Below are 11,673 nucleotides of genomic sequence, written 5' to 3' on the forward strand. Positions count from 1 at the left end.
TTTGTTTTTCATCCTGAGCCCCCAACCCAACTTAATTCGGATGTGAAGTGGCTCTTGGCCCCGAGCCGTCCTGAAAGGGCCTGTCTCCCCTGATCTGAACACAAAGAGGAGCCCCGCCGTGCCCCCAGGGGTGGGATGCTTTCACTGTGCGCCCTGATGGGTCGCTGAGTCCGGGGAGGGATGGTCTGTGGCTTGTCTCTGGGCCTGGAACTCTCCTGTCCCCTCTGTTTATGGGATGCAAGTTGATCAGCAGCCTCCTGAGCACATTTATTTGCCTGTTGATTCTCTCTGTCCCTGTCAGACACCGCGATACCCCCCCCATCCCTTTATAGCTGCTGTGCTTTCGAGGGACGCAGGAGAGAGTTGGCGTCTCTCATTGGATATCACACACCACATGACTAATCAGCTGCGAGATGTCTGGGCCTAGGACACCCCCCCCCTTAACTTTACATTTCATTTCACATTTTACTCCAAAAGCCCCCCCTCCCCAAAGCAGCTTGCAGAACAGCTGTGAATGTATTCCTAGAGGTATGACCCAAAAGCACATGTCAGCCTGTATGGTGCCTGATTAATAGAGTTGACGGTGTTGGGTTGTGCTGAGTCAGTCGTGAATCGATTCGTTGAGCAGAGGCAAAAATGTCCTGTGATACGCACAAAACTCCCAATTCCATGCCGAGCCGGAAGCTAATGACCCGGCTTCCTTGGTTAATCGACAGAAGCCTCCCCATCGGCGAGCTAACCCCTGCCCCCCCTCCCCAGAGCACGCCGACGGGCTGTGCTACCGGCTGACGGCCGTGTGCCCCACGGTGAAGCCGCAGACGCAGGGCCTTGCCAAGGACGCCTGGGAGATCCCGCGCGAGTCGCTGCGGCTGGAAGTGAAGCTGGGCCAGGGCTGCTTCGGAGAGGTCTGGATGGGTAAGGAGTCCCCTTACGGGGAGGTCTGGATGGGTAAGGAGTCCCCTTACGGGGAGGTCTGGATGGGTAAGGAGTCCCCTTACGGAGAGGTCTGGATGGGTAAGGAGTCCCCTTACGGGGAGGTCTGGATGGGTAAGGAGTCCCCTTACGGGGAGGTCTGGATGGGTAAGGAGTCCCCTTACGGAGAGGTCTGGATGGGTAAGGAGTCCCCTTACGGAGAGGTCTGGATGGGTAAGGAGTCCCCTTACGGAGAGGTCTGGATGGGTAAGGAGTCCCCTTACGGAGAGGTCCGGATGGGTAAGGAGTCCCCTTACGGAGAGGTCCGGATGGGTAAGGAGTCCCCTTACGGAGAGGTCTGGATGGGTAAGGAGTCCCCTTACGGGGAGGTCTGGATGGGTAAGGAGTCCCCTTACGGGGAGGTCTGGATGGGTAAGGAGTCCCCTTACGGAGAGGTCTGGATGGGTAAGGAGTCCCCTTACGGAGAGGTCTGGATGGGTAAGGAGTCCCCTTACGGAGAGGTCCGGATGGGTAAGGAGTCCCCTTACGGAGAGGTCCGGATGGGTAAGGAGTCCCCTTACGGGGAGGTCCGGATGGGTAAGGAGTCCCCTTACGGGGAGGTCCGGATGGGTAAGGAGTCCCCTTACGGGGAGGTCCGGATGGGTAAGGAGTCCCCTTACGGGGAGGTCCGGATGGGTAAGGAGTCCCCTTACGGGGAGGTCCGGATGGGTAAGGAGTCCGCTTACGAGTCCCTGCACGCCCGCTGTCTGTCACTCCCCGCTGACGCATGCAGACAGGTCCCAACTTGCTTGTCATCACACAGATCTCCGGGTGGTGGTTTTGTCCTGGGGAATGGTGACTGGTGGTGGACCACGTCGAACGAACTGGGCTATTTTCCCGCCAGGCGTTTTATCAAGTTGCGGCATCTTTGCTTGCTGACGTAGGAGTCCGCACTCCCAGACCTTTTCGGCATCAGCTGGAGCTGAATGCTGACTGCGGCTGGCCCTTGTGTGCTCCCTACAGGCACCTGGAACGGCACCACCAAGGTGGCTATCAAGACACTGAAACCAGGCACCATGTCGCCCGAGGCCTTCCTACAGGAGGCCCAGATCATGAAGAAGCTGCGGCATGACAAGCTGGTGCCCCTCTATGCTGTGGTGTCTGAGGAGCCCATCTACATAGTCACTGAATACATGGCCAAAGGCAAGCCCCGCCCACCTCGTTGAGCCCCAGTACCAGCCCTGCCCCTCAAAGGCTCTACTTTATCCGTGCTAGCCCCTCCCTATCATTGTAGGCCCCATCCAATCAGTGTGGGCTCCGCCCACCCTGACAGACCCCTCATCCTTTCACTGAAAGCTCTACCCCATCATATGTTACGTTCATTTTCATAAGCTAGAGCTCCTCTTTGAAGAAGTTCGGACACTTGGATGCAGGTCACACAATGTATGAACCCATCAGTTTAAGAAGGATTACTTTTGTATACTGGGGAATGTGCATCTGTCTGGCCACTACCTTACCGTTTGAGGTTGCCCTGAGCCACCCAAGGGCAGGCTTTCTCTGTTTTTCGGGATGTGCCTCCCATAATTCAGTTATTCTCACACACCGTTGGAATGTTCTGGAAGGAGTGGCTTTAGCTGCATAAATGAAATGAAACCGTCAGCGTGTGTTAAAGCATAGGATCAGCACTCAGAAACGCTGGCTGCGGGAAAACCCTTCCTGATCCGTTCCTGAGTTTCACTGTCATTGAATGCGTCCCTTCGCCTGAGTCAAGTAATTTTTCTGCTCTTTTTCCCCCTTTTTAATTAGCAAAAATTTAATTAAAGCGTGGCACTTTTGGGATGTCGCTGGGAATGCCTTTTAATGTGTTTTTTGAGCTTTTTGGCCCGGAAGGGGGATTGACACTGTGTCTCTATGGATACCGGTAGATAGGTGGGTTAGATTGATGCGTAAACTCTGCTTTGGTTTCCAAAGGTCTCCTTAGGGCAACCTCAGTTATTCTATGTATTCGTTACATTTCTCCACCAACTGCTTTGCTAAATAACAATGGAGTATTGATTAGCCAAGCATGATATCTGAGTGGTTGAGACAAAAGACAAAAACATGAGTTCATTGGACAGTGGCTGCAAATCCTGGCATGACTGTGGGGTTAGGGTTAGGGTTAGGGTTAGGGACGGCTAAGCTGACACATTTTAACAGGCTTCATTTTATAGTTTTAAACCAATATGAAGATCATTGAAACATTTTCTATTACTGAAAGTAGCGTTTACAGGGTACTAATTATTGATAACAATAAACTATAAAAAGTAACAACCGACGATAGATGGTATCGGTGCAGGAAATGGGCTCCTGCCTTCTGAAACGCGCCTCACACCTTGTGCGACTTTCAGGGAGCCTGCTAGACTTCTTGAAGGAGGGAGATGGCCGCTTCCTGAAGCTCCCCCAGCTCGTGGACATGGCAGCCCAGGTGAGCGGATAGCGCCGCGTTCCCACTGGCCGTCTCTCGCCCAAGTTGTGGATCTTGCTGCTTATGATGGGGAACATGTAGCCTGTATAGAGATTTAAGGATCTCACACACCCCCTTCCCTCCCCAAAGGCATCAGGGAATCCCATTTCAGTCTCAGGGTGTCAGAAGGGGGTGTCACATTCTAAGAGGGCAAGGGGGCTCCTCCTGAATTTACCTCCAGATCAGTTCCGTGTGCTGCCCTCTTTTATCCCAGTACAAAGGAGCCCATTCATCATGTGAGAAGCTCATGTCCTAAATGCCCCTTTTTCTGGGTGGGGGGGGGGGGGGTGGGTGTGTGTGTGATCCATCACTGAGCAGGTGTGAAATGTCTTGGCAAGCCCCACAACTTAACCCCCCCCCCTCTTCTTTTCCAGATCGCGGACGGGATGGCGTTCATCGAAAGGATGAACTACATCCACCGCGACCTACGGGCTGCCAATATCCTTGTCGGGGATAACCTGGTGTGCAAGATCGCTGACTTTGGCCTGGCCAGGCTCATCGAAGATAACGAATACACAGCCAGACAAGGTGGCCCAGCCGCCGAGCTTTTACACCACTGGAGGGGGGGTGGGGCGGCATCGTTTCAAAATACAAGTGGAGGGGAAAACTCCCCGGGAGTGATGTGTGAGGTTGTCTTATCTCGCTTCGCCGTAGACAGATTTTTTTTTTTTGCATCCTATCATTGTACGTTTTGTCTAGGAAAACTGGTAGTGATTATATAAGCAGCTCAGTATGGGGCTTATTACATTTTTCTGTCTGTGATAAACAATCTCATTCTCTGTGATTTCATGTGGAGTAATCTTCCGTGATACTCCAGGCATCCAATGGGATCTGTGCGGTGAAAGCCGGTATCCACCAAACAGCTGTAATTTAATGCTTTTTAATCTGTAAATAATCTTTTAAAAAAAGAAAAGTCCTTAGAGGATCTGCTGCCTTAGGAAGCGGTTTTGCCGCTTGAACTCACCCTCACCCGTGGTTTGGGATCCCAGGCTCGCTGGCGACACCTGGTGGTGCTGAGAGGCATGATGTGCTCATCGCTAACTGGCAGTTTCCCTGCTTCTCTCTGACAGGGGCAAAGTTTCCCATCAAGTGGACAGCGCCCGAGGCGGCGCTGTATGGCCGCTTCACCATCAAGTCGGACGTCTGGTCCTTCGGCATCCTGCTGACAGAGCTGGTGACCAAGGGCAGAGTGCCTTATCCAGGTGAGCACTGGGGGGCGCTCTTTTGGGGCCTCAATCCCCGGTCCTACGAATGTCAGTCCAATCTAGGCGCCAAAATGGGTGGTGTCACTTGCAGACTTGTATGCACTTGGGGCAGATTTAATGGCCTTCATTACAACCATTACCGAGTCTCCTTTGCCACCGGCGCTGTCCGTAATGAGACTTGTCATTTGGCGTGGTTTCGACAGCTGTGCGGACCAGGCGTGGGAGCTTTCACAGGCCGCACCTGTCCCCTTCGTGGGATTTCCGCTCAGAGATGTTTGGGATGTTTTCGGGGCCCAGAGTCTTCCTGGTGCTGGTCTAGACAGCTTGAGCTCGATAACCATCTCTAGGCCAACTGCTTATCTCCTGAATTATGCACTCCGTCTAAATTTAGTGTAATTATATTTGCTGATTACTAGAGAGTTAACCGGTTGTCTGCCTTATTAGGGTAGATCCGGTGAAGTACGTCAAGGAAAATGTTGAGAGCACAGAGCTGTTTGGCAGATGAAACACGCACGCACGTAAATACGACAGCGCCTGATCACCTTCATCCTTCACGGAGCAAGGGGAGGATGCGGTTACACTTTACTATTTTGATTTTCACATAATTTTTCATTGAATGCGTCTGTAGTTCTGGCCAAAGGGTGAAGATGTCACCGTTAAACATGTGACATTCTGCTGACTGTGAAGGTCCGTATATCGAGCCTGGCTGGTTCTCTTTGCTGTCCGCTTTGAAGGACCTCCATGCCCCCCTGTCATCTGCAGAGCGACCCCCTTTTGTCCCTGCTGGGTGACCTATCAGGAGCCGTAGTAACTCGCCGCTGCATCTTCCCTCTTCCTGCTGCCTTTCTGTAATTTGTAGGAGCACTTGTTTAGATAATTAGGGTGTTTGTGTTTGGCTATCCATTTACAGTGTTGTTAGTCAGCTTCCCAGGCTGGTAGTTGTAAGATGCTCTGTTTAATTAGCATATGAATGCGGTTGAATCATGCAGCTGTTTTGGTGGAATGAGTACAGTCTCTTAGCCATCTGTGTGTGTCGCCTGTTCTCCGTACTGTAATGTATACACATGGGTAACTGTAATGCACATTATATGGGTTACCTGAAATATTCCCATAAAAATATACCCGATAAGATGTCATCGAAAAACTGCGTGTTCTGGAAATGCCGCAGAGGTCTCATGAGAGTGAAGAAAGGTCAGTTTAACCAAAAGGCTGATTTAGTTTTGCTGAAGGTTTAGATTTCCTGTAAATACAGAAAGCTGTTGTGCACTTATAGGAAATGGAAACGGTGTTTCTCAACGCAGTCTGTGGGCGCCGTGCTCCCAAACCCACTTTCTACCAGGTATTTGGTGTTGATTGGCTGAGAGGGAGCAAAAATATGGACTTTCTGCAGGTCCTCGAGGACTGGGCTGAGAAACACTGGCTTGAAACACAAAGGAATTATTCACTCTGCTTCCTGAAATGCCAGCAGGCCATTGCTGCATTATTTCAGAGAGAGAGATTCAGTCAATTGTCAGCGCTAATCCTAGAACTAGGCCAGATGGTGGCTTTGTCCCTGAGAGGTGGTCCGTGTGTGCGCTGTCTGTAATTTGCATTGTGTTTCAAACTCTCCCCCCCCCCCCCCACAGCCCTGCCCCCAAACCCTCCCCCTCCCACACAAGCGGAAATTCCCTTTTCTGGGGACAGGGTATTTTAAATGTTTAGCAAGGGATTAACAAAAGATGACAGACGTCACTGGTGTTATTCTCGTGCTTTAATTTTAAATGTACAATTCCTGGTGCTTGCAGCTTAATATTGAGAATAAAATGCAGATTAATGGAAAGGAGGATCTAACCACCTTGGCAATCCCACTCAGAGTTGAATGTTTACCGGAAAAATCCTGCGGGGGGTTCATGATTCAGATGTAAAGGGTGCGAATTCAGACCGGAATGTCTGTGAAAATAATCCACGTGCCAGTGGGAGAGGGGTGCGGCTTCTGGAGTGGATCGGCGTGGTTAGGCAAGCGTGAAGGCCGAGAGCATCAAATGCGGATCACGTGAGCTGATAACCCGCTGTGAAAGGGCGGGCCCACGCTGTCTGGGTGGCAGGTTGGTTAGGGTCCCGGACAAGTCAAAGTCCATGGGGGTGGCGGGGGCGGTGGTAAGTAAGTGACCTGAATTGCTCAGTGAGACATCTGGCTATATCAGGGTGTGAGCTGGAGATGTTGGTATATTTACATGAATTCATTTATCTGACGCTTATATCTGAAGGGACTTACAGTAGAGGGAAGGGTGCTTTGTGGAATTTGAACCCACGGCCTATTTGTCGAGTTATGGGAACGTGTGTGTGTTTGCACAGTGTTCTCTAGGCTCCGGCTCTGTGTGAAGTTCACGCTATCGGCTCTCTTATGCTCAGGGCCTCTCTGTTTGTCTGGGAAGGTGCAGTAGGCGACGTCCTTGGGAGTGAAACTCCACGCTTCGGGCGGCTCTCGGGATCTCAGGACGCAGCCAGAGGAGGAAATTAAAGGGATATCCACTTGGTACACACTGACTGCCACGCAGGAACTGCCTGCCAGGCGGTTTAACCTTGGAGAGGCCCGGCTGGCGGGTGTTCCCAGCCCGCTTGGACATGTTCGGGGGAAGCATTGACAGGCCGTACTGAGCAGTAAAGACGCCGAGTTCAGCGGAAAATAAACCCGAGCTGTGCAGGGAAAGTGAGCGATGTAATGAAGACTGGAGCTCTGTGGTGGGGGTTGGGGCACTGGTCAATCACCACATGTTCTTGCCCTGTTGGAGGTGGGTGTAACCGGTCGGTGATTGATAGTGCCATGTAGCCCTGTCCATTTTAGTCAGAAGCTCTTCATTCCTTCACTGATCGCTTCATTGATTAGCCCTTTTCAACCTAGCAGTTAGATAGTGTTAGTGGTTGGGCTTGCAGATGAGGGTAGAGACTGCAGCTGACAGACCCTGTAGGACCAGCAGGGACCAGGCAGAATGGGGAGGAGATGACATGTAGCTAACAGACTGTAGACTCCATAGATGGGATCCTGGCAGGAAAGATGTCGCGGGTCCATCCTGCCTCAATACAGGTGTGACACCGAAGTGCAGAGATGAGCCCGATCTGACCAATCGCAAGCCACTCTCCCTTGTATGGTTTCTGCCTGCTGTCTGCACACGCTAGTCAGGCTTTGCACAAAGCTGGGTTCTTTATCTCCTCAGGCTGGAGCAGCCTGTCAGTGACACCTGGAGGCCCCACTGTGCACCATAGGGTGGGGGGTGGGGCTTTGCCTGGTTTTTTAATTTGCGATTTGTTTTGAGAGCCCCACAGTAAAAGCAAAGTGTGAAATGCATTCATTAAAGCTATTTAAACAAAAACTGAAAGTTTTACATGTTTAACACGAGTATAGTCAGGTGTCGGAGAGAGTTTTTGATATTTCAAATTCAAAGGTTTTTATTGGGAGGGAGATGAATGAATCCAAATTAAGTATCGAGGTTCACGTTGCACCCCCCACCCTTACTTTTGAAAGGAGTTTCAAAATCAATGGAATTTAATCAAAACCAACAAAGAAATAGGCTGTAAATTTAAATGAAGCTGGGACAAATAAATCTAGTCTTTATTTCAACAGGAATTACAATTAAAAAAAAAAGTTTAAAGGAATAGCCTGTATGTGGTAATATCTACATTGACAATACTAAGGTTTGTGAAGAACACGCATCCGATCGATTCACCTCATCTTCTGTTTCACAGTCCTTCACTGCGGTGTTGAACATCAGTTCATTATACAGTCCCAGCAGACTGGAACAGAAATAACTCACAAAATTGAACACATCGTGCACGAATCTCCCACCGCGCAGATGAATTTATTACCGTGTTCAGCAAAATGCTTATGCATTGTTTTTGTGAGTAAACTGAGCAGCAAATTGGCCCCTTCCCCCAGACTGATATAAATTTTCGTAGAATAGATGTAGTACAGCGAACAGCTTTTTTCATTCCTTGTGTGACTCATTAGTACATTACCAGCTAGTAACTACTTTGCAGCTTGGTCGTAATGAAAAGCTGCTGCGTAACTTCCCACATCCCTGATCACAGCGGGCATCATTTGGAGATTTTTATATGTCTCCTTTAAAAGACCATCAAACACACATAAGTTGTCACACATATCTGCAGGAATCTGTAAGGCTGTGTGGTGTTTCCATTGTGAAGGGCGGCTCTTAGACTGTAGCGAATACTGAGCTGTACTTAACATCAATGCTCAAGGACCTTTCTGTAGGAAATTCCATGTGAGTCTGGCTGAAACCGGACTCGTTTCGGGTTAACCAGGGTGCCCTTTGACCTCTGCGGCTCCTTTCAAACTTGTGAGGTTGCTCTGGAATCTCTTTTGATACTATAGCACAATTCCTAAGACTTAACAAACACGGTTTTCATGTTATTGTTGGCAAATCCAGGAGCATCGCTGGGATGTTGAGACACCGGGGGCTTAGCCGAGACACCTAATCTCTCTGACAGTTATATTGAATTCTTTGTCTACACAAAGGTTTTCGGAAAATCGGCCCTGAGCTGGGACTTCCGTGATGTATGCGATTCTCAAACTGAGAGCATTGCCGTTAAAACATGAATTATACAAATCAGTCAGGACTTCGGCCTCAAATGGCCCAGGCTTGTGACATGTCTGGGTAAGTCGCAGAAGAATGATCAGAACGGCTCCCGCCGACGGCTCCGCTTGGACCCCTAATTCCAGTGCTTTGAATAGTTCGACCAAAGTAACACGCAAAACCTTTGCTGTTGATCATTTCTCTTAAAACCTTTACCTCACTTTAATGTATTACTTGCAGTATTTAATGAAAAGCCTTGAAGAGAGGAAATGACATTTTCAAATGTTTGAGTAAACAAAGACATCGAACGACACAGTGTGGCTTCACTGCCTTAGGGCAGGACCCAGGGGGTGGGGGTGTCTCTGGGCCGATGGTGAGCCGTGCCCCCTCTCTCCCCCGACAGGCATGGTGAACCGTGAGGTGCTGGAGCAGGTGGAGAGGGGCTACCGCATGCCCTGCCCCCAGGGGTGCCCCGAGTCGCTCCACGAGATGATGAAGCAAACCTGGAAGAAGGACCCAGATGAGCGGCCCACCTTTGAGTACATCCAGTCGTTTCTGGAGGACTACTTCACCGCCACGGAGCCGCAGTACCAGCCCGGGGACAACCTGTAGAGGCGTGGGAGTGGTGCATTCTGGGAGACGTGGTCCGCTGGGAGGCCAGCTAGAAGCCTGCTGGGGCTGTAAAAACCACTCATTTCATTGTTTTCATTTCGCACTCTCCCAGCCCCCGTCCCGTTTCAATGTAATTTTTCAATCACTTTGTTTTCATTTACAACACTAATCCTGGACACATCAGACACTTATTTCAGGTACCACTGGTCATTTTATGGACAATCCCATCTCCCTGCCCCCCCCCTGTTTATTTTTGTGTTTTTGAATCAACTGTACTTTTTTTTTTAAGGTGACCAAGTATTTAGTGTGATTGTCCAGTTCTGTAAAATCGCGAACGTCGCATCGTACTGTGAAACCGATCGAGTCTGCGAGGGTGTCTGGAACGATGAACCGGGGTTGTTTGATCATCTGACATCTTTATCGTCGTGAATGGATATGAATGAGAGAAACAGCCAGCACAGCTGGAAGAGAGATTTTTTATCCCTTATAGATGTGTAGAAAACTTCCATAGCGGAGCTTCGTAGGCTAACTAATTTTAATTTTCTTGTGTGTGAATGAATTAACTTGAAGCGTTCTTGCAATTCCCACCCCCTTGTAAATCTCCTCACCATTTCTTTAAACAGGTCCATGGGAGCATTTCTATTTCACTGCAAAAGCATAACATTCAGGGCAAATATCATTTTTACGTGGCTGTCGATTTGAGGTGATGTGATTCCTCAGTTTGAATGTCGGGGGTGGATATGAGGCTGTTTTTCGACGCTAGGGGGCAGTGTACCCGTTCAGCGTCCGCGGCGCTCTAGGCGAGCCGGGGACTCTTTTGGCCTTGCTTCTCTCGCCTCAGGAGATCCGTTTTTACTCTTACTAAATCACAGGGGCGGAAATTTCTGTACTGCAAGCCTTTAGTCAAAGGGAGTAAGGGCCCGGCCTAACTCGCACAGCTAGCCAAAGTACTGTCTAATTATTTTCATTGATCATTGTTTTTTTTTTTTTTTTTTAATTTGCCGGTGTTTCTCCCGCATCCTATTTCATTGCCAGGAAAAGAGCTTTATTTGCAGAAACAATTGTTAATGTTTTTAAGGAGGGCAATTAGTTTACAAGTCTGTCTATGTTATTAAAGATAACAGGTGCACCTGAAGAAATTCAGAGACGCTTTTATCGACGGATGGCCTCACCGCTCGTTTTCGACTGGAGTTGGCTGCCAGGAAAGCCCACATGAACACTACAAGATTGAAATACTTTATTTTTCTGATGTTTTCACTTATGCGATCGTATTGTGGAGCCGCCGGGACCATCTTTGAGAGAGTACTGTGACACTGTGACACCATCAGCTTGCGAAGCGTACTCTAGCCTTGAATGTCACCTGTGCATTTCAGAGTCTACTTCGTCACTGTGCACGTGCACAAAGAAGTGAGGTTTCCTCCTCTGCCGAAACCTTTTCCATACGCTGTGTGTTCGGATCATGCCGCCCTATCCCCTCCTTTAGCCATGGTAAGGATTTACAAGGGCTTTGTACAGAGTTGTGAAAACTTTTATTTTCTTTTTTTAAAGAGAAGTTTTAAACGAAGAGGGCACAAAAACTGATTTTAATTACCGGTGACGTGTAAATCGTGAAAGAAAAAAGTTCGGTTACTAACCTGACATATGTACAGTGGAAAAATAAAACATTTCATGCTTTTACCTGTCTGCCTGTCTCCGTTCTTGCTCACGAAAGGTTTTAGGGTTTTTTTCCGTAGTGTCCTTAAGTACTTAGATAAAAAGTAGAGGTGAAAAGCTCAGGGTCAGAAAGTACAAATCCAGACCGAGATTTTTGAACCAACCAGCTGAGCACTCTGAATGTGACTTTCTGTGCTCGACTGGTTGGTTGAAATAAAAT

At 49.2% G+C, this 11,673-nt stretch overlaps 1 protein-coding gene across 50 annotated transcripts in view; it reads left to right on the plus strand.

Moving 5' to 3' along the window:
- Positions 1-11,477, plus strand: part of yes1 (YES proto-oncogene 1, Src family tyrosine kinase) — a 30,018-nt gene extending 18,541 nt beyond the window's left edge. Inside the window, exons 7-14 of one of the 50 annotated variants that reach the window (XM_049000895.1) lie at positions 760-1,037; positions 1,104-1,202; positions 1,269-1,410; positions 1,936-2,115; positions 3,300-3,376; positions 3,790-3,943; positions 4,486-4,617; positions 9,592-11,477. In XM_049000895.1, coding sequence (XP_048856852.1) covers positions 760-1,037; positions 1,104-1,202; positions 1,269-1,410; positions 1,936-2,115; positions 3,300-3,376; positions 3,790-3,943; positions 4,486-4,617; positions 9,592-9,800 — 1,271 coding nt within the window. In that variant the 3' untranslated portion in view covers positions 9,801-11,477. Of the gene's footprint in view, positions 1-759; positions 1,411-1,935; positions 2,116-3,299; positions 3,377-3,789; positions 3,944-4,485; positions 4,618-9,591 lie in introns of all 50 variants that reach the window. The other 49 variants (XM_049000903.1, XM_049000908.1, XM_049000902.1 and 46 more) reach the window with 49 other exon arrangements.
- Positions 11,478-11,673: the final 196 nt, after the last annotated feature.

The sequence above is a fragment of the Brienomyrus brachyistius genome, unplaced genomic scaffold, assembly GCF_023856365.1.
Source record: "Brienomyrus brachyistius isolate T26 unplaced genomic scaffold, BBRACH_0.4 scaffold54, whole genome shotgun sequence".
Taxonomy (NCBI): Eukaryota; Metazoa; Chordata; class Actinopteri; order Osteoglossiformes; family Mormyridae; genus Brienomyrus; species Brienomyrus brachyistius.